Here is a 24,244-nt window from a genome sequence, read left to right as displayed (position 1 = left end):
GAACGTACTGTTTCTATATTGTCCTGGGAGAACCTCATGAACTTTGTCTGATGCCTTTTCCCCTTTTGGACAGCTGGTGTACATCACTATTCAATTGGCAGGTGGACAGCGTTGGGTTAGGGTTAGGGTTAGGGCTAAGCTACTAGTTACTTTACATTAAATGAAGCTTCACTACACTGAAGCTACCCACCAGAAAAATGTAGCAAGCTGAGCTATAATAAAATGACAAAAGTAGCTTAATTACATCAAAGCTTTAAACATCGAACCAACTTAATCCCAAGTCATTGCTATGTAGTGATAAATAAAACTTTAAGACAAACAGAAAATGTTCAGTTCAATAGTTTATTAAACTGTTATCTCTGCTTTTACTGCCACAAAACCATGGCAACAAAAAGCAACAAAAAACATACTCCCATAATCACAAAAAACAGGTGGTGTGTATGTGCTACTGTGGGGGAAGTACACTTGTGTTTGTATGTATGCTTCATTTAAGGCACATTTGGAGGACTAATGACCTCAATAACTTGGTTCAAACCACAGGAGCAAAATAAGAAAGACCTGCTCCAAACAGTAACAGCCTGGCAAAAAATGACAAGTGACGTCAAACACGAATTTAAGGAAACACATTCAGGTATTTACCAAAGCTAACAAAAACAACAGAAACAGAAACCTGTCAAGACACGGCCATGGTGATTCACGAGATGAACTCGGACTACACTTCTCTCCCCCCTCTTCTGTCATTGTCACCTGCTGTGGAAGGATAGGTACGTGACGTCACATGGAAGAGCGTCTGTCACCTAGGTTACAACATCATGGAAAGAGTGATACAGAGAAATGAAACTTTTTTTTTCTTTACCTTTGGCATGATCCCATTGGTTTGTTACTGTGTTTCACAAAGTCTTGCTCAAGGAGAAGAATTGAGTTGTTGTCATGACTTAATATTTAGCTGTCTTCCTGTAACACCTGAACTCTCATGATATTTCAGATAAAGACTTGAGATACTGGTAGACAGAGAAAGAGTGTGTTATTGGCTTTTAAATAGGCTGCTGAAAATGTCTGTCCCATCTACATTTCCTACATTTTCTTCCACATACTGTAGGCTGTATCCTCAGCTATTATATTACACACATTTCACATAGGCTATCTATAATCTAGCAAACAAGCCCTGTTTGCCCTTTAAAGCTGATTTATGGTAGATTGCTCAACATTTTTATTAAGTCAACAGAAATGAAATGATCATGTGACCTTTTCAATTTAGACTTTGGCAAAAGGTTTCAATCATCTCCATGGCAACCAGACGCTATCCTCCTGCTGGCTTGTTTACATTATATCATTCCAATCAGGACTAATTAAATAAGGACAATACAAGCTATCTAAAGTTACAGTCTAAAATCTCAACAAGGAATTTTAATGAAAACTACAATCTCCGTGGCAACGTAATACATCATTTCTTTCTAGCGACACAGTGTTGAGCCACTTGCCATAAATTAGCCATTACTCTGCTACAGTTGTGTTAATGTGAATATTTCCTCTGACCCATATAGCACATGCATGTATTTTTAGTTAAACTGCAAGTGATGCATGTGTTTGTGATTCCTATTTAGCTTCTTTTTCTCCAGCTCAGGCTGAATGAATGTTAATTGGTCATTTGTATTTTTATATAATCACTGCCACATGTATTTTAATATTCCTCCACATGGCTAATGGGGTCTCTCTAAGCACTAGTTCCACATGCTGGACCGTTTCCAATTGTCTGGGCCTAAGCACAATAACTGCCATGAATGTCACATCCTTTAACATCTGCAGCTTAATGTGTGGAAATATTATCCCAGCACTGATTTACTGGGATGTGATTTGGAGAATTCTGGAGCTAAAATTTTCACAAGGACCACAACTCTATTCCTTCATATTGAGCTAGGATGATTATCTGCTGACTCTAAATGTCTCAACCTGTTAACAGTTAACCAAAAGTTAAAGTTTATAAATCATGGCAGTCGCACTTAAAGGACTTCCTTATTTCTAAATTGCCTCCTTCTGGTTCCTTGCAATTTCTCAAAGTATAGAAATGAGCTGCCTCAGCATTCAGACTGTTTTACATTTTCATTGGGGGGAATCTGCTGACATTCTTATGCAGTGCAGCAGTACATATGCTCAATTCTGAGATCCATATAAAGCTGAAGCTACTTTATAGCACCCGATATAGATTTAGGTTTAGTTGTAAATTTTATTCATTTTTGGTTTATATGTCTTCCCTTTTGAGGCTATGGCTGTTGTCATATTTAATATGTACAGTCACCATGGTCTGCAGATGTTGTTCTCATCTATCAGAAGGTTAGCTGATCTTGTGCGTATTACCTGTGAAGAGTATCAGACAGTAGCAGGGTTTACATGGAGACTAATATTCCAATTAGAATCAGTTTAGAAGCACAAACAGAAAGAAAATGCTCCATGTAGACACCTCTTTACCAGTTAAAAAAAGTCTTAAGAAGCATTGAAAAATCTTACATTTCATACAAAAAAGGCACGGTAGTGATGTTAGTGTGTTGTTGTTAGTGTTGGGCCAGCAGTTAGAAGTACTGGTTAGTGTCTGGGTGTTGCTTTAGGCAGTAATGTTTCTTCAGTGTCCTTCTAAGAAGATTTAGATGGTTAACAGTCTACATTAATGCGGCAGTTATTCCTTCTGATAGCAACACAAAGATAGCCTACTGAAAGTAACGTCTAGAGTCCATGCTAACGTGATGTTAGCTTACTCTTTTTTTAATCATTGTGTTAGCCTGCATGTTTTGTGGTTTGTCATAACTTGTTTGTTTTTTTTTTCTGAGGGATTGTAATTAAATGTAGTCCAAGTTTATTCCAAGAAGTTACATTAGCTAGCATCACTGGCAGAGACATTAATGAAAGTCATACTGCTTATTCATGCAATAAGTCAAGAAGAGAGGTTTTCTGGTAGTGCAGGATATCACAGAGATATACAATGGGTGCCTCTGCAGATGGACTTAGGTTGCTGAATAAGACTTGGCATTAAAACAGTAATTAATTTGTCAGTTTTCCCATGTGTTATTGTTCTTTGATTTTATTTGTTAAAGTATTTCAATCTCATTAATCATTGTCTTTTATTTACAATATTAGCACTGGTTTGCGCAACCAAAGGATCTTGTGTGTATTCTATTAGCTACCATAGAATGCTGTAGCTGTTTAACAGTACTTGGAACAACAATAAAATATAAGTTGTTACCTTTTTTTCAACTTAGAGTCAGATTCAGTGCAGATTCAACAGAAGAGATAAATAAATCTCCAGGATGAAGATTCTTGCTTCTGTTGTTGTTGTTGTTGTTTACTTTCCATGGCCTGCACAGCTTGCAGTGAGTCTTCCACAGAGACAGATTGAGAATCTCAGAGAATGTTTCATTTTCTGACTCATGTACAGGCAAGCTTTTTGTAGGAAGAGGAGAGAGGGAGTGGGGAGCGGAAAGCCCCCCCAAAAGGGAACAGCATTGTAGGAAGAGATAACTGCATGGATTCAGAGCACTTTGATCCCCTCTCCTCAAAGATGCTGAATCTCCTCAGATTTATAACTCTGTTCACACTAAATAGGTCTACTTTGTACTGCGTCTCTGTCTGCATACAAATGCCATGCAAGGAGGGGATTTGGCTTTAAACACAACTCAGCGCTCTGAACTAGCGCAGGCGAAATGACATGTTCTACTTCAGCTGAGGAAATGTTGTATTAGTGTGGCACATAGAAACAGCCTCTTAATGGATTCTTTTTTCGTTCTCTTTCATTAAACCAGACTCGTCAATGGTGAGCTTAATTTTCATATAAACAGCCTCCTAAAAGACAAAGGAGATGAAATAAGAGCTGAATTCACGAATTAGATTGTAATGTAAATTGACAGCCAACAGAGCCAACACAGCAAGCATATGAAGTCCATGAGCGGAGTGTTGTTTGCATTAAAACCTAATTTACTTAATTCTTCGCCCATGAAACTCTTTTTCTTTGTAGTTTGTAAAAATGCATTTGCATTAATGTAAAAATACAGTTCGGCTGTTTGTGTAAAGCTGCCTTTTGAAATGTAAGCTTTTCATCCACGTAGGGTGGTACTTGGTACATCTCCCTGGAGACCGACGGTAAGTGATGTGAGTATGAGTAATTGTTGCCATAGAAAATATGCTCTGAAGGAGAGGAGAGCCACTATCTGAATCAGAATCAATTTGAATTACAGGAAGGAAGGAGGATTTCTATGTAGACGTGCTGGCCACCTACAATGAAGTCTTCACATTTAAACAGCTCAGCAGCTACCTAGGCTCTCCATTCTGCAGAAAAATGAATGAAACCTGCATCATTCGTTCCTACACTAATGTCAGGCACACAAATATAACCCGCTAACAGTGCCTTCAATAGATATTTATATGCATATACATGAGAATTTGCTCGCAGGATAAAAATGAATTAGATGAAAGGTGGCAGTGGGTAAATTAAGATACCAGAAAGCAGACAGTGTTTCAGTCTTTATATTTTCATATTTAGAAGTGTAATTTTATCAGTCCAAAAATTGAGAGGGAAAAGCAATTGTCTGGCTAGTAACATCTTGAAATGGAAATCTGGTTAATGTGTAAATGTCAAGCACTCTACTGCAAAGGTTCCTACTGTAGAAACCTTGAGCCTGGCCGTGTGTAAAGCACAGAGGCTTAATTACATTTTAAATCCTGGTGCTGAGATTAAAAAAGAACAAAATAACTTTTGACTCATGTATCATTGCTGAGATTAAAAAAGAACATGGAGGAAGCTTTTGACTCATGTATCATTGCGTTGTTAGCAGTAGGGATGGCAGCATTCACTTTGGTCCAGATGAATTTATCTCGACAACTATTGGATGGATGGACGTCAGATTTGGTGCAGGCATTCATGTTCCCTAGAGGATAGCCCTACAGACAGGTTGAAATTTGTGGTTTTGATTAAAATGGTTGACAACTGTTAGATTATTTAACATGTTCTTTGGTGTAGCCATTTGTGATCTCTGTGAAATTTTGACCAGATAATGGCACTAGGTAAAAAAAACTGAGGAGATTAGCAAAGTTCGCAAATCGTCCAAAAACTAAACAGCAGTTTGCCGCTCTACACAATGAGCATTACAACATGATGCAACTGCTGTACACTGTGTCTTGTTTTTTCATGTATGTAATTTATTTTCCTCCTGCAGTTCCCAACAGTACCTTGGTATCTGCTTTGCATTATGAAATGTTACATTAACAAGATGAGTCAGAATTGTTTCAGGGTTGGGGTTAGCTGCTTTGTCTCTCTGCAAACACAACACCTGGAAGCATTAAGTTTGAAGACATTTACAGAGGAAAGCAGAGCAGAAAATCATCCAGCAGCCTTAACCCAAACATAGTCGTAGAAATATCTGCTGTAACATACTTGTATTGCTCAATGTACCCTTCATAAAAATGTATCATTAAAACATGTATGAGCACTAGAACTGGACTGAATTTCAAGAAATGCTGCATGGTAAGTCATTGTGCTGGATTACTTCATTCTACTTTCTTTTTTTACAATTTGAACCAACAGGCAAAACCCTTCAACCTCATTTGGTCAGACAGCAGTGTGGCCTATCAGGCCAATAAACCACTGCATTGTGTGTGTGTGTGTGTGTGTGTGTGTGTGTGTGTGTGTGTCCTCTGACTAACCAGCTAGGAGGCTGTCATTATGAAATGTGGCATGTGTACTGTCTCCTTGACTTGATGATGATAAATCAAGACCATCAGGCTCAGATGATTCATACCCTGGTGTACTGATGATTCTCCCTAAAAAATGTTCTTCTCAGACATCAATGTCAAAATAATTCTAGGGCTCCAGGAGAAAAACTGCAATCCTCTCAGAGTGTTTTTTTAGTGTGTGTTACTAGTGCTTAGTGCTATAGGTCCAAAGCTCATGAAAATAATCTCTGTGCAGGCGCATTTCTATCTTGCTGACTCTTAACCCTGTAATATTAAGAAAGGGGGCGAGGGCTTTTTTACAGAGTCTAAGTGTCCTTTGCGCAGCAGGTGCCAACACCATCTGCCTCTTGGTGACGGCAACGATTCACCGCCTCCTGAACTGCTCCGAACTCTCAATCAAAGCACAGAGGGGTGTTAAACAGTATGACTCTAATGATGCACTAAATGGGAGGAAAGGGTTCCATTCCTTTACGTGCCTGCTGGGTTATCCATGAGACTGGAGGACTTTCCTGCAATAACACAGGCCGTTATGAACGAGGAGTCCGCCACCTCGTATCCAACGTAAAGACTTTAGGTAAATCTAGTGGGCCGCTAGACGAATGGTCCCGGACACTCTGCCATAAAAAGCAGTGGGAATATTAAATCAGAGCGCTGGCGCTGGCAGAGGACACTGTATGAAGAGGTTGCACTGATGATGATAAATGATCTTTGCTTGGGTCTTGCAATCACACCCCTTTAATTCTTGTGTATTCCAAGAAAATTATTTGCCTGAGTTTCTCCTCTTTGCTCATTTTCCTCTCCGGTCTTAACTTGTGGGCAGCTGTAACGCAAGAGATCAATCCAAGAAACTTTCTATAATGTTTTTTTCACACTTCTTTTTAATACCGTAGATTCTTACTCAATCTAAGAGCAATCTACTGTACTAGTATTGTGGTTTGGACTTACATACCGGAGATTGTGGTTTTTATCCCACATGTGATGATGTTTGGTTAAAGCTTCACTTACACAACAATGGATCAGATGATTATGATTATTTTTGTCAGGAGTTAGTGGAAATAAAGATATAAGATAAAGACGTATTTTTCCCGAAGGAGGTTTGTATTCACAGCCTGTAAATATTCCACACAATCATGCAAATATCCACACAACAATATACCATTATACTCATTACATAAACATAAGATTCTGCCTGTAAACACAATGTAAACATATGCAAACAAACAGATGAGTCTTAATGTATACAGTCATGTCAAAGAGTTGGATTTGTCAGGGCTGTTCTAACAAAACTGAGTCCTGTATCTACATCCAGATGTCGGTAGTGTAGTGTGGTTTGAGTGCGTGAACTTGATTTGCTAGTGTGAGTGAAAGACGTGATGATTCTGTTCTTCAAGTCTGAGGGATTTGTTTTTTTCAGAGAATAAACTGAGGAAACAGTACAAAGTATTGACTAATTACAGTTGTATGTGAAGCAGCAAAATGAGGTGGAGCCAACAGACATTGCTGAAAAGAAATGATTCACTTCCATTTTCAAAATGTGTTTATGGTCTCAATCGCTAGTTTAAAGCCTTCTTCAATGCAGTATGATGTTCATTTGTGACATTTTGGCCTCCCTGATTTTATATTTGACGATAAAGCAGGGTATTCATTAGGGCGTGGCTACATCACGATTGACAGGTTGATTGACCAATGTCCTTGAGATCCAGCCCTCGCAACCTATCGCAACGTCCCCGCTCCACCCATGGCTACGCCCATGGCACCGCCTCATGCCCATATAAGTAGAATCTGTGTTTTTATTTTTCCCAGCATGCGCCTGAAATTTTCAAGATGGCGCTGCCCAGATTCGAAACTATTGGCTTCCGAGCAGCAGTCCACAAACCAATGGGTGACATCACGGATGTTACGTCCATTTCTTTTATACAGTCTATTAAACATGCGTTTTTTGTTAACATGTTCGCTAACAACTTTATATGGTGACAATCATGGATGTATGGTAAGCATTGAATACCCGAAAATAAAGAAGTATCTAGCCTTGGGGTTTGCTTCCACATTATGTTGCCCACAGAATATGTGCAGTAGTGTACCTCCCGCTGGCCCCTGGCGAGTTCCTGCTCGGCCCACAGACTTTACATTGTTGCATATTTTTAAATCGCCTTTCTCGGGTCGAGGAAAGTTTTGCAAATATTAAATGTCAATGGATCACAAATTCATAATAGAAAGAGTCATAATTGAATTTGCTGTTCAAGGTGACATGTCTTTATCGTGTTGATTTGGAAAAAATATATAGTATGTTACTATACAGTAATGTGAGGTTTGGTACACCATTGAAAAGATAGAGGTATGTACATTATTATGAATAAAGGGGTTGCATGCATGGACACTCATACCCTATGTGACATATGATATTTTTGACATTGAATAGATGTCGACAGTGTGCATGTCAAAATCTCTGTACATTAAAAAAAAAAGCATAAATTGAGATGAACATATACTGGCATCAGTTTACTGTGTGAAATGAAGACATACATGTCATTTATCATTTCAGTAATTATTGTTGTTGCTTAACACTGTGAGGACATAGTGATGTGATACACTTCCTCCAGTCTTCGTTGCAGCACTATTATGTCAGTTTTTATTTGTATTGTGGCCTATGGGTGCCAATTAACTGTTGAGCTAATCCTGGCACATTAACATTGATGTTAAATGCCAGTGTAGATTAATGTGCGCTGGCCCTTTAGTTCTGGCAGCTGTAAGAGAATTTGGTGCTTTTTCCCCCCCTCACAATTCACTGCCTTCAATGCTTGCTGCTGTGTGAATGGGACTCATGTGGATAAGCTAGGACAATTCAATCATAGTTGTTTGGTGACTGAGAATGGCAAGGTCAGTACAGCAGACTCATAAAATGTAAGAGGATGTGATGAACTGTGGCCCACGGGGACTCAGAAACATGAACTTTTGGTTTTACACATTGGTTTTTGTACTGATTTAACAAATCAAATCAATCCTCTCATCCGACTCTTCGCAAGAAAGCATATAGTTTCCCAAAAAATATTATTTATTCCTTTAAAACTGTGACTAAGCATCATTATGAACATCCAAATCCTGTTAAATTGTTTTACTATCAATGATTACGTTCCCTTTTGTTCTCTGACTTCTTCATCATCTCCACAAACAGTGAAATTTTATCCTTTTGAGTTTTGCCTCAGCCTTTAAATTCTCCTTTCCACACTCTGTCATCGGTCTCTGTACTGGAAGGTAATTGCCTGAGTGCTATTGCTGAAACCCAGAGCTTTGCTTTCAGGTTATGTTCTATATGCCAGAAGTGTCTCAACTGCTTTGATGGAGTATTACACTATTCAAAGCTTCCCAGTGTAGTTTTATTTACTGACTGACAAAGAGCCTGCGGGTAACCTGGTGTTGTGTATATTGTATGTAGGGCAGTTTTAATATACTTTACAGGTCAGGCTGAATATAGAATTGGCAGATATACATCACTCCCTTGCTACTTTTCTTTGCGCAGGGCATCAAATTCATAACAGCTCGAGGGCCTCTGTTATGCAGCTGACCTCTGACCTCCTTCTAAAGGCAACTACAGGGATAAATTAAGTCCGACAGTTTACATTGGCCTATTAGTTAGAGAGGTCACCCTATAACCACATACTCACAGATTCACATCCTACATAATTTGCTGTGGATGAATGCAAAACGTAATGTAAATGTAAAGTCAGCTTTGCCTATGGCTCAGGTCTGACTCACAGAATAACAAGAAAATTCTAAACGGAGAGCAAAACGCTGACATTTGAGGTTGTAGACATTTTCTCTCTCTCGCTCCTCTCATTCTTTTCACAGGAGTTGCCATTAGAAACATTGACTGGTGTAATGGGATGTAATGGGACGATGCTCAGTGTTGACTTTGGGTGGGCCGAGCGCTCGAGTGTTAAAACTGATTAAGTTGATAGTATCGTTTTGCGTCAGGGAGCGCCCAGCGCAACGCAGCGCTCGTACAGGGGTTAATGCCGCCATCCATGCGTGAAGGCACACAAGTGGGCGGCCACGAGAAGAGCAGGCTCTTTATTCCGTTTGCCAAGTAGAATTGAGGTTTTGCTCTTGAGGCATTTAATGGAGATAACAGCTTGTTATTCAGAGGGCTGCACTATAGCGGGGCCATGGTCGTCACTACATTGCTGCTGATCAGCGCTCATTAAAGCCCTTACATTGTTCTCTGTCTGCTGGCTACAAATCTCCAGTTTAAAAAAGCCAACTTGTGTTTTTGAGCAGCATTATGGTTGCATTTTTTTTTTCTAGTATTAGTCGCTTTTAAAAAAAATGCTTATGTCTTTAGGCAGTATATGCTTTCATTGCTGTTATATTTAACCTGCACAGAAAATTGAAAGGCCACCACACTGTGATGTTTCATTCTCTGGCCAAAACGGTATATATATTATATAAACTGGTTGTATTATTATTAAAAAATAATATTACACATATGATATACATACCCCTATCCAGACATATGTGGACAACCAGAGAGTATGCTTATATTTGATTATTAATAATAATGATACATTTATTTCATTTAGCCCCTTGCTTAGAAATAAGATTAACAAAGTGCTTCACAAGAATTAAACCTGAGCAATAAAAACATACAATTAACAAGGCAAACGCAAGAAAAACAATAAAAACCTAATCAACAAAGTAAAAACATAAACCATGTCATTCCAAAACCAGGGCATCAATCTGCAGCTATAACAGCCTCCACTCTTGTGGTTTAAAGCTCTGCAGTAGATTGTGAAACCTGGCTGTAGGGATTTGCTCCCATTCAGCCTCAAGAGTATTAGTGTGGTCGGCCACTAGTGTTGGGCGATAAGGTCTGCCTCGCAATTGGCATTCCAGTTCATCCAAAAGATGTTGGATGGGGTTGAGCTCAGGCCTCTGTGCTGGCCAGTCAAGTTATTCCATGTCAGACTGAGGAAACCAGTTTCCTTATCACGTTGACAGGCTCATTGCCTTTTTGATTGAAACAGGAAAAAGCACCAACTGTCCAAAATTTTATTTCATATTTTAGTATTAAGATTTCATATTTAATTGGTCTTTTTGTTTGTTTGCTTGGTTGTTTTCTCCATTTTATCAATACTAGAAATGAAACTGTAGTAATTAACTACTTATCACCATTCTAAGTTATGTGTTGAGATGCTACAAATTATATCTAGCTACAAAAAAAAAGTCAGTTAGAATGAAAGTATAGACAGTTGTTGCTGTAGAAACAATACACCATCTCACAGGTTGTGCAGACTGGTGCATTGCAAGTAGATTGGACTGAACTTGGCGTAATGTGTTCATGCAGAAGTAGTGGGATATGCCACTGTGTAGTTGCTGTGGAAACGGTCAAACGTGAAGTGCATTATGTTGAGTTGAGTAGGGTTGAGTTGCGTTGTGTTGAGTTGCGTTGTGTTGAGTTGCATTGTGTTGAGTTGTGTAAACGTCCCAATCAGACGTCAGGGGTTTTTCTGCAAGTTACATTCAGTCTTGTTGCGATTCATCAATCTGAAGTGTCCTTAAAACAAAAAGCATGCTTTGTGGGTGTAATTTGTGTAACAGATAATGTGGTGCATCACTGACTTTTTTCACCTGCAACAGATATAGCGGCTGCTTCTTTTATACAGAATAAGATCAGGATGTTTCAATTTATTTTCCATTAAAAAGAGTAAATCAAATCACGGTTCAGTAGGTCATTGAGGCTCCTGTGTCTGAGTTAAAAGTCTACAGGATCTCAACTTTGTGTGTTTGGTTGTGTTTCTTTCAGAGGCCTCCCCCAGTCCTGTAAAGAGCTCCCCAGAAACGTCTCCCATGACCTCCCCTCGACAGCGCCGTGACTCAGACCGCTACTGCCAGCTATGCAACGCCTGGTTCAACAACCCCGGCATGGCTCAGCAACATTATGATGGCAAAAAGCACAAGAAGAACGCCGCCAGAGCAGACCTGCTAGAGCAGCTGGGCAAGACCCTGGACATGGGTGAGATGAAAGGTACAGAAGCACGGATGAGGCGACAAATGACATTTCACTGTGTTCACTGGGATTTAATAGAATTCACAAGTCCTTGTGCTAGTCTAACTGTTGTGTTAAAATCATTATTATTCATACAGGAACTACCTCATAGAGTAGAGTTTTACCAGACGTCTGAACCCTTGTAGCCTCAGTACCCAGGACAGTTGTTGCGTCCCTTTGCCGTTGGCTGTCAGTGTTAAACTTCTGTGGAACAGAACAGTCATGGAAAGGTGTTAAGTACAGATACACAGTCCTGCTGACCACAGGGCAGCTCATCCACACTCTAATGTACTTAAATGGACAGGAGGGTGACCTAGTGAGAGAGGTAACCATCCTTTAATAGAGATCTTCATGGTTCAAACCCCTTGTCAGCAGGCACGTTGAAGCTGAACCGAACTGAAGTGCCTTTTGGGAAGACACTGACACCCTATAGGCTGCAGGGGGGGCTGTTCAGTGACTGAACCTGACCTCTAACCTGCCTGATAGGGAGGTGAAAAGGATAGCCAGGCAACTTATTATTTTCCATTATTTTATGAAAATTGATTTTTTAAGGTCATCCATACATAAAAACATTTCGATACGTGCTACTACTTATGAAAGCATGTCAAGGATGTGTATGTTGGTATAGTTTGACCTTTCAGCACTGAGCACAAGCTATAGCTAAGGCTGATGAGAATGACATTAATTCAACAGGTATTTAGACATCAACTAAATAGAAGTTTCCTTACTAGCTGTTTCTAGTATAGTATATACAGAAAAGGTATACATAAGTATATAGAGCAACTTTTAGTATTTTCTCCACTGTACAGTTTTGCTTGGGTTTTTAAGGTGTTACTCTTGCCTTTGGTTTTTGTGAACATCTTGATAGATGAGGAGTTGTGCAGTCTGGTGTGGCAGCCAATACCATGAAGTGTAATATTGATCAGCGGTAAAGAGCAGCATTCATTTGGAAACATCACCACTTTTTGTAAGTTGCCCACTGCTCAACTGACTCGACCGGAGCTGTCAGTTTGAGTCCTTTTGGAGTCCACCAGCGTGTCACAAGCTGTTAATTTTACAGAGGAGGAGGAGAGAATGCTCTTTGCTTACGGTCTCGCAGTCACAATATGTCCATAACAATTACATAATATTATTCCAGCCGGTGGAGGGCCGGTTGCCAGAGGAACAGAAGGAGCCCAGAGGTGTTGCAAAGGGCGTTGGCACGTGATTGTACCGAACGGGTGAAACAAAGTCCTCACATCTGATTTTACAAGGACTCCAGACTCTAGGCTTGATTGGTTCTCTATGTCTGTAGGTGCGTTGCAGCTGGTTGAGGGCAAATCTGAGTGTTTGCAGTCAGCTCAACTTTGTCATGTTGACTTTTGAGATTTTTGAGGTCATGATGTCCTTTTTAAAGTACAGTTTGGTCTGTTTGAGTTCAGTTTTTTTTAAAGAAGTCATGAACACTTTAGCGTAAAGTCATCTTTATCTCTAGCTTCATCTCATTTGCTTTATGTGAGGAAGAGACTGACTCGACAACATCAACAGAATCATTACAGATAGGCTGAAAATGTCAGCGTGCTAGCTTCCCTATTCAGCAGTTGTGCTAATGAGAGATTCTCTGCAGCGATTATCAATTAGTAATGAAGTGGCAAATCATCCTATCAGGCAAAACCACCACTGTGAGCCTGTGGATAGGAGAATGGGACCACAGCGGGTGTAGCCAGGCATCCATGCAGGCGGGACAGGAGGGGAGGCAGAGGATGCTGCTGCCGGCAGATGCTTCCTTCACAGCACTTTTCTATATTTCCTCTTTCATCTCTCACCCCATCCTCTCTTTTCGCTGCTTCCGTCTCCTCCCTGGCCCATCCGAACCAACCACGCCGTTCCCTTTCGCTGACCCCTAGCAACGTCCTCCTCTCGCACTTCTCAACTCGCTGAGAGAAATGTGCAGCGTGACTGTGTGAAGATTGCCATGTGATGAAATATTCAACAGCTCTTATAAAGGGCAAACGTGAGAGGAGCCGTCCACATATTGTTATATTGTTGTGGTGTATACAGAGAGGAACAGACAGGAAAAGTTGATGGTAAAGAAATGAGAGAGAGAGTGAGAGAAGGAGGAGGGGGGGTTATAGAAGGAGTGTAAAGGCATGCTGCTGTATCCACCGAGAAGGCAGGCCATTAGCACTGCTCAGTTCCTGTGTTTGAAGTTTAGAGAAGACCCTCCAGGGGTCAACTGTACCTGCTGCCCACCCAGCTCTTAGCTCTGACCATAATGAAAAACACTCATGCTTTTTTGAAAAGGAGGTCTGTAAATGTTTTATAGCCATTTTTAGATACAGAAAGGGACCAGAGTTATATAGGTCTTTCACCATATGAGAATATATAGCTTTATTTTTACAGCTTCCAGAAAAAAATGGATGTGATTGACCGTTCACCTTTGCTCTTTGAATTGGCTTCAAGTCATTTTGGCAAAACATTCACAATTTAGTGCTGATTATTATGGAGTTTGCAAAGGGTCCAGCAGTCAGCTCAGTCCTTATATCTCACTCTGTTCAAAGTGTATAGTAGATATGGTTGAGATGAAATGTTGCATTTACTGTAACAGTGAGGACTATAGTGTTTGAAATGTAAATGGAGTGGAAAATTAATTTGTGGGAGACGGTTCATTAAGACACTAATGCGGACAGATTGTGTAAGCGCTTTTCTCTGCTTACTGCTGCTGGTTAGCGTTTTATCTAACTTCATTTTGTTCTTTTTTTTCCTGATATAAAGACAAATACGAGCATTTTTACTTTAGAATCACATAATATTACTGTCTCCTTTACTGTGAATGCAGTTATTTGTAATATTCTCAACTTTTAGCTCAATCGTGTTTTTGGACACATGGCTAGATTTATGTTACCTGAAGATGTATATATGGTAGTTTGACTAAACACAACTGCAATTAGGATAATAGTTTATGTAAGCACAAAATAAACTGTAATATTCATGGTTTTTGGTGAAGGAGCTCCCAACAAGAGAGTGCCACACAATCAAGTAATAATACATTGCCTGCATTAGTTGAGATGTACTTCCATAGCGCAGATTTAATGAGTAATTAACCAAATGATCAAGAATCAGTTTTCGTCTCTAGTCTTACAAAAAGGTCAAAACACAAGATTTGAATTTGCTGTCGCTCCCAAATTGATTAACAATATTTACAATGACTAACAATTGGCAGCAACCAATGCTGTGTCTCAAAATACTTCTGTACTTACACTTAATTTTTTGAGTGCATAAGTATGTTCACACTGAGCAGTATGGAAAAAATGCAGTGCACTATGGGTACCCCAAGAGTGCAATCAAAACAGTCAAAAAGTTGAGTGTGTAACTATGGACACTTCTCACCCTCAATGATCATCATCTTGGCTACGTAGCAGAAGGGGAGGAGCCAACAGCTGAGGACTTTGTAACATCAACATCACTTCATTATACAAATGTAAATTATACATGTGTTTTTTGTACTAAGCACCACTATACTGTTGTCACATATAAGCCATCACTAGGTTTCTTGGGTTAACTCAGCAATCTGTAATGATTTGGTACCACCCTGTCCAAATGTGCACACTACACAGATAAGTACACAGTGTACACAGTGTAATACACAGTGTACTAACAGAAGTATGCGAGACGCAGCACAGGTCGTCAATCTTCCGAAGTAATTGAATCTTTCTAATGATGTCACTGTTTTGTTCACATGGACTACTTGTAATCATAGCAGGAACATACTGTACACTATACTGTAGTTATTAAATTATCAGAAGTTTGAAAAACACACGAAAGTTGACTTTCTTGACTCCATGACTCAAAATCCTCAATTATGTGAATACACTTTGGATGCGAGAATGTGTTGACCACAAATGTCTGTGAGTATCAAACACTCATCTCTAGCATTGTTGAAAAGATGTATATTTTTGGTGTAGTATCACTTTAAAGCAGAGTGTTTCTCTGCCAGAGGCCTGGATAATGAGGGCACACGATGCCACAGATCACTGCAATTATCTAAACCTTGAGGAATACACCTATGAGATGATTGCTGCTTAACTCTCTCCACTGCACAGGAATATAATAGAACTTATATAAGGTGCTGAAACATCACACACAGGGTGCTTTTATCTCCCTTCATTCTGTCTCCATGCAGCAGCTAAACAAAAAATCTGCTCTTCTTCAGCGACAGGAGTGTCTTTGAAAAGAAGTAAAAACCCTCACAATAAAGTTAGCAAAAACAACATTTTACACACTTGTTTTCTTTCATTTAGAGATGCAATATGTTTCTTCGGTCTCTGCAGTGAACGCTGAATCTTAAAATCCGCCCACATGCTGTCATTTCCCTTGTTTTACGAATCATTCTGACTCGGGCTATGTACTTTAGCTAATGTGATTTCCAACATCAGCAGACACAAGAATCATTGACACTCATAGTCATGTAATTTCTTGCCAGAGAGGATATTAAACATTAAATAATGCAAAGTAGGCAAGAGCGTGAGAGTTACTGTGTATTCTCATTGTTATCAGCCAGGACAAGTACTATTTTCTGGGTTGTATTACATTATATTAATGTGATAGAAAATGCTCAGTGTTTAAACTTTATTATTTTAACAAATCCAGCAAGGACAGACTGAGACATAGATACTGACTGAGACATAGATACTGACTGACTGGAGGAGAGTGATAGAGATGTGAGTTACTGTACGAGTCTGTTTGTTCTATACAAGGTACCAAGAACTCACTTCTTGTTTTCAATGTGAGGGAAGAGTCAGCCTCTCTTTATTTTTACTGCTGCATTCATCTGTGACTTCCATTCCTGCATAATGACAGCTGACTTCAGGGGTCGTTAAATGCGTGAGGTGATTCAGAGAAAATGACGATGGCCATCAAATGGTACTAAAACACTGATGTATTTGCACATCCAGCTGCCTGCACAGTGGTAAAAGCACACAGAGCTGTAGAGGATGGTGTATGATATATTATTATATGAGTTAGATCAGGGTCAGTCACAGGGCTGGGTATCGTTTAAGAAATTCCACTACCAGTACCAATCCAATAACCCTTAAAGTGAAACCAATACCAATTGAGTACTTCGTTCGAACAGAAGCATTCAATTGCCTAATAATCCATAAGAAAGTGTTTAATCATATTACTAGTGTTTGCAGTTTTTATGTATATGTTTACACATTCAGTGCACTTGCTTGTATCCAGTGTAACAGGCGTATAGTGTAGTCACACTTTAGAGTGTTTAGGTGGCATCTTGCCTGCTGAACTGCTAAGCGTGCTAACTCACCACGTCTTGATTGGCTGTGAGCAAGTCCATACAAATAGTCATATTTTCTAGCTCTGGGTGCAAAAAGGATTGACTGCAGGTATTGTTTAATGGGAGGTGTTTTCGATGCTAATTGGTATTGATTTATTTCGGTCGATATCTTAAGGGTATTGAGTACTGATACCCAGCTCTAATCAGTCATAGTTCTAGCTTTGACTGCTGAAATAAATTACTTCTGGACAGGTCTGAATATTAAAAATAGAGCAAAAACGGAGCTAAAGGAGAGTTAATATTGGACTTACTTGAATGATAATGTTGTTCTGTAAGGGCTGGTTGTGGAAATAAGCTGTTATAAACTGTTAACTGAACCTCAGTTTAACATGTACAATGATGTTCTAATGTTGGGCTCTCAGTTTGTTACTTCTACCCCCATGTAGCCATAAAACCTTATCATAGGTGTAATGATAATATCTAATTATGATTTTTCACATTAACACAGCTATAGTGAATTAAACACACACTCTTATAATCACCAGATAGTTGTGTTCATAGTTGAAGAGTTTGGTGCAGGACTGAATGTGTTGAGTAGGATCTGTAGTTGGTGTGCAGAGCCTCACGTCTCCACAGCTGGGTTCTGGCCTGTTAGCCTGCAGGTCTCTACATGACACTGTCGCCCGGGACGGCTGGGATCCAGGCAATTTGGCTGCAGAGCCGCAGGTCCTGCAGCAGAGGCTTTGGGCTGTCTGGCTGTCCTGCTTCAGGGTCAGGTCAAGAAGACATCACTGGCACAGTCTCACGGTCAGGCAGATGTGAACCAGCAATCAGCCGTGCTCTGTCGAATAAAATGATTCTTTGCTACACTGCTTCCTGTTCTATTTGGGCTCGGGTGATTCTTCAAAAGGAAAACTCTATAAAAAACCTCAAAAATATGGAACAGTTGTTCAGTTGATAGTGAGGCTTGTGAGTCTTGTTTCAGAAACAGATTAAAACAAACAAGGAAATTAGACGAAACCCCTCATGGAGCGGGGTTGAGAGCCAAACTACAGAGCCCCCCTGTGGCTCCTATTTTCATCGGTTCCTTGAGTTTTGGATATATTTTGAGGTGTAGATGAGTCAAATGAAAATAAATTCCTTTGTTTGAGACTTCTAAGGTGTGGCTCATACTCTGACTTGAGATTGTTAATTAATTTCCCATACCAGGAATTAGGTTTAGAGAAGCACATACTTCAGACTTCACTAGAAACAACCAACCTTCCTTCCAAACACAACATTTGCACTGTAATAAGGAGTACTGTATAAAAGATTCAGAGAAACATTATGCCTCTAACCTTCCTCTTACTGCACCTCAACATTCTTCAATTATTCAGCATGACTTCTTGTCTAATATACCTATCAAAATATTATTCACTAACACCATAGGTTAGGCAAAAGGTCAGCTGTTTTTATAGTGATTGTATAAAACATTCAGAACACGTGGCTTTTCTCAAACATGCCTCTAACATTAGGAAATAAGTAAATAGGTTAATCAGTAGTTTATGCAGTTCATGAAAAAACACATTTCATAGCAATGTGCTTCATATTTAGGATCCAAAAGGGGAGATTTTGGGGATAAGTGAGACCTCAGGGGGAGTCAGTGTGTCCATGTTTAGAACTGTCTGGTCCAATGACCCGAAGGTGATTTAAATGCTTTCAGTCCAATTGTTAACTTTGGTTATTTTATCAGCCATCTGGCTTTCAGAGAGTTTTGACACAGTGTTAGTCTGGTCATGCTGTCACAGAAGAGGTGAGACAGGGTCACTTCTTCTCGGGGGAAAAAAACACTTACTTACTCGCTCAAGGAAGAATTCAAAGATTTCACTAGTGGAATTAAAGAAAGGAAACAAACATTCTTCTAAATTGTATAGACTTATTACACACACACACACACACACACACACACACACACACAAACACACACACACACACACACACACACACACACACAGCTGTTCTAAAACTTGAAAGTTGCACTTTTATAATTTGTGTTTCCAATATAAAAGCGTTCAACCAATCTGTCCTTCTATTAGATACATTATATCTTTTTTTCTGCAAGCATAGCTGACAATATGCGAAATTGAATCAAAACACATAAACTCAGTTGAATTCTGTGCTGTGACACAGCTGGTGTTTTTGCTCTCATCCATAAGCATAACTGCCAGAAGAGCAGTGCATTATACTGCATGTCTGCTCTCCGTCTGGTGCATCTCCTGTTTGAAGATGATTTTAGACCGAGTGGCTCATATACACAAAGGTCTTGTACTGGTAAGGCAGGGTAAGACTCATAATTGTGTATGTTCATGTTGAGCACAAGTTAAAAAGAGCTGCAATAGACACATTTTACACACAAAGTCATGTAAAGGTAAATCCGATTCATACGATAGCAGACAAAGCAAAGATTTAACAGCCATCTGAAGTATTACCACACAACTGTAGTCTAATATTTTTGCATTTTAGCAATAGCCTTGTGATATTTTATTCTTCTAATTAAATCAATCAGTCAAACTTTATTCATATAACAGCTTTCATACAAGTTAATGAAGTTCAAAGTGCTTCACAGTTACTTCACAAGCTGATAATGAGACAGAACAGGTGTAGACCGAGGACAACACAAAGAAAAGGAACAAAAATGATGAACAAAACTAAAGAACAATTAGTAAGATCAATTTGAGACCGATGCATGTGGGAGAAAGTAAGAATGATAAAAATATCATTTTAAAAAAGCTAAGAGCATGATTAATCTAAACTAGCGTCACAGTGTATTCTCAGCAGTGACGTATTGTTCTATCTAAGCACAGTACAAGCGGAGGTCTGTGGGAGTTTGTGAAAATTAGCAGCTATGGTGTGAAAAATTCATAGTTAATGTAGAATTCTGTTAATAATACACCATTTATCTCCTTTTAATAACTAAGGGCGCCTTAGTGAAACACAGATGATGTCGCCACTTTGTTCACACCCAGGTTGAGTCCTCACACGTCTTCAACAAAGTGCATGTCGCTTGGATACACAAAGTGTTGCAAGTGTGACGAATATCACAGTTACAACAGTTGCTTGATTTCAATTCAATTCTTTTATTGTCATTGCACAGCAGACCAACACAATTGTGTGTCCCCAGTGCTTATTAACACATAAAAACAGCAACAGACAATATAAATAAATCATCATACAATGAGACATATAAAAGACACTTGGATAAAATGGGTTAAAAAAAGAGAATAAGAAAAAATGGTAGTAATAAATATAGGTGGAAGTATTTTGAAACAGGAGTACACACCTTACTGGTCTATCCTCAGTAAGGCCGAAACAAGTTGAATACAAGCCCCAAAACATATATTTACTGTAAGATTTCATAGAACAACATCCTTGTAAGTGTTAAGACTTATGAATATTGTATCTGTGAAAAAAAATCATACATTATTGCAACATGGGTATGCTACATGGAGCAAAACCTGCTAACCCAATGCTAGCATCGTTAGCATTGTTTAGATTGGCTACCAGTTAGTAGAGCTCAGCAGTGCTTAGTTTTAGTTAGTTAGTTTTACTCTTCCATGTGCTTAGCTATTTCAACCAACAAATATTATACATACAATATTATACATACAAACACTGTAAAGCAAGGCAGATTTCCAATGATGACGTTAGCGTTTACGTTAGCTTTGTGGCTACGGCTCCTTTATGGAGGACACCAGGCAAAGCTACAGATACCTTTATTTCAAGAACTTGAACTTAAAACAAAAAATCTTGTACTAAAAACAAGTTTTGTGCCTCTGAAATATGGTTAAGAAGACAAATTCAACCTTTTTTGATTACAGACTGCACATTTGCCCTTCAGCAGGGACAACTTGTATTCAAAAGCACTACCCTTTTTATTTTTAGATATGCCATTTTCAGGCTAAGGGGTTTAAACCATTATGTTGTGAAAATACAGACATCCAGAGAGCTTTGCTAACAGAGGGGGGGGGGGGGGGGGGGGGGGCATGTGAATGTTATATTACATTATTATTTAATCAGTCATATCATGTTTTCCACATTAATGGTAGTTAAATTTTTAAAAAAGGAGAAATTGTGTGCAGATTTCTGTTTTTAGTGCACTCACATTTCTTAAAATTGTGTTTTGTTCATACTTTATAACAGATAAATGATGTATGTATATATTCATGAAAAATTCACTAAAAAGAGCATCTAATATTTGATTAATGTTCAGTATCTTTGATAGGGGAATATTGGAGACTAAAGAGATTTTAGAGAGCAACCAAAACACCCTAGGGCCAAAGTGGTTAAAAGAGAAAAAGTGTATATACATCATAATGTCTAAAGTCTACTGTCAGTCATGTTCCCCATAGATCAAGCAGCAGGCTCACTCTTTCTCATTATCCTGGTCACTCCATTTCTTTTGATTCTTCGTGTAGCTGCCAAAAGAAGACACAGTGCTCTTTGATTTTGTCAGCGCTCACTCCAAAACAGTAAATTTAGATGGTAGTCTCGGCTGTCAAACACCCCGACAGACAAATCGTGTTTTTCCAGACTCCATCACAGCCGTTAATCGGAGATGTGTTTCTGGCAGATGTGATTTAGCACGTTTCTCTCCCTCTTTTTCTCACTTTCTCCGTTTTTCCCAGCTCGTCCTTGTGTGAAAGCAAAAAAAAGCAGTTTTCAAGCTGTTGCTCTTGGCTGTGTGTTATATTTGCCACTCCTCCTGACCCTAAAATAGATCTATTACTGTCTTGATAGCAGGCTAGGAGACAAATGGCAAATTACAAATGGCTGATAAAGGTCCTCTTGAAGAGGAAACAAAGGGCAGAGCCTGTCCTCGCACACACTAACTGCTTCAATTTAAACACCAGATTGGACCAGCAGAAGACCAGCCATTTGTTTCCAGCTAATGCCTGTTCACCTCTAGATATTACATCTCTACTTACTGCACATTTCATAACGCTGTCCAATTTCGGAGGCCAATCTTATCCGTCATTTGGTGAGCATTTATCACATCAGGGCGACGAAAATACTTTTTAGTGATGATTTCATTGTGGAAGTCCATTTCAAAAAGCAATTCATTATAATATGTCCCCTCATTTGCAGCTTACCTAACAATTTGTCTCATTGTTATTCAGATTTAGCATATGCTCTTTCAGCCTGGGTGTCCCGCTGCAATCGGAGAGGGAATGAGCTAAACTTGCACCATCTGAGCGGGGCAGATGGCTGCTGGTTAATTTAGCATGAACCCTGGACCCGCACCACCTTTTCCCCTGCTCATAAACATTCCACACGGAGGACTACACCGCTGATTAGTCATACTGTCACCATGTTCCCTCCCAGCGGCTCAGGCAATAGGTCTCAATTAGCTGAGAGACAAGCAAAGATTTACTACAGAGCAAATGAAATAACTCAGCTCAACACCCAATAAGAAAAGTCCAATCTGTGGCTTATTGGTGAGTCAATGTACAGGCGAATGTGGCTGATAGAGTCTAGCTAGTGGTTGCCATGTTCTATTAGATTTCTATGAGATTGGATAGTTTATTAACGGCTATCCAAAGTGCCCTTGACTTACTCTTTCTATATGTTATTAACCTCTCAATGCTGTGTCCTCCAATTAAAGTTTCATCTTGCTGTCAGAGTGAGCTGAGGAACCCTGTTAATGAAACGGACCAAGGGGAGGAAATGATACATTGTTGCTTTTTAGTTCTGCTCGGCTTTTAATAGTATTCCAGCTTTTTAAACCATAACATGCTGTTTACTGCTACTAACAGTTAGCATGTTACACCACATTTTAAGCAATCATTTTAATCCAAATATTTGTCTTTCTCCAACCCTAATCTAGTGGTATTTGTGCCTAAACCTAATCAGACCTACATAGCATAACATTACGTAGCATAACGTTACGTAGCTTAACGTTACATAGGAGAACGTTAGGCAACATAACAATATGTAACATAACATTACATAGCGTAACATTACATAGCGTAACATTACATAGCGTAACATTACATAGCATAACATTACATAGCATAACATTACATAGCATAACGTTACATGTTACACAGCATAACTTTACACAGCATAACATTATGTAGCATAACATTACATAGCATAACATCACATAGCATAACATCACATAGCATAACATCACATAGCATAACGTTACATGTTACACAGCATAACTTTACACAGCATAACATTATGTAGCATAACATTACATAGCATAACATTACATAGCATAACGTTACAGGAAATCTGACTACATGCACCTCTAAAGCTCACTAATCAACATGTTTTTTCTTCTTTATTTAATATGTACAAAAACAGAGGAAACCAGGACGTAGGTTAGCATTTTTTCACTTCTGTTTTGTATGTGTGTGTGTGTGTGTGATTGTGGTATCTCATCTAACTCTCAGCAAGGGGGAGAATAGGTATAGTTCCCAAAATGTCAAACTGTTCCTTTAAAAAATGACTGAAGTTTGCCCGTTAGCTACTTTCTTTCAGAAGTTACCTCTGTGACTATAAGATCTAATTAAGATATCAGTCAGCATTTTCCAACCCATGCATCAGCTCCACAACCTGTTCCTCAGGTTATACAGTAACACAATTCCAACTTAACCCAAATAAATGAGACTGCAGAGCACATTCCTCTTCTTCCGCATCCTCTTCTGAACTGCATCTCTTTTCTCAGCTAAGGGAAAAGTTAAGCAAAACAAACGAGTCTCCAATGACTCACAGGCGATGCCTCAGATGGCAGGAAGCAGAGGTGATTGAAGGGGGAGCACCGCAGAGGCCCGGAGGCTCCCCGTGCTTCATCGCTCATGCAGGGCAACGCCATGAGGGAAGAGCCACAGGTGGCTGGCAGTGATGGATACCAGGGCCGCCGTATAATCTTTCACCCTTTCAAAAATAGTTTGAGAAGCAAGCTGTCAGAGGGGGCCACTGCAGAGCGGACCCTCGCCGCTCGCCGCAGAACTTAAATGTCAGCTCATGACTGCGTCTGGGGGATGCCAGTGCAAAATTGAAATCTCAGTCGTGGTGGCAGCCGTCTGACAGAGTGGTTATTGTGCAGCTTATCAGGAGGAAAGTGAAAAAGAGAGATTTGCCTCTCTGTGTGTGTGTGTGTGTCTGGGGAATATTGGCCTCCATCAAAATGTTAGAAGGAAACAGCTGACATCAACATCTGAAAA

General features: G+C 39.4%; 1 protein-coding gene across 1 annotated transcript in view; it reads left to right on the top strand.

Moving 5' to 3' along the window:
• zmat4a (zinc finger, matrin-type 4a) overlaps positions 1-24,244 on the top strand; it is a 164,689-nt gene that overhangs the window by 88,767 nt on the left and 51,678 nt on the right. Inside the window, exon 5 of the mRNA XM_053325597.1 lies at positions 11,519-11,740. Coding sequence (XP_053181572.1) covers positions 11,519-11,740 — 222 coding nt within the window. The remainder of the gene's footprint in view (positions 1-11,518; positions 11,741-24,244) is intronic.

This window comes from Scomber japonicus, chromosome 9 (genome assembly GCF_027409825.1).
Source record: "Scomber japonicus isolate fScoJap1 chromosome 9, fScoJap1.pri, whole genome shotgun sequence".
NCBI classification, from domain to species: domain Eukaryota; kingdom Metazoa; phylum Chordata; class Actinopteri; order Scombriformes; family Scombridae; genus Scomber; species Scomber japonicus.
This window is presented reverse-complemented; position numbering and strand designations above follow the sequence as displayed.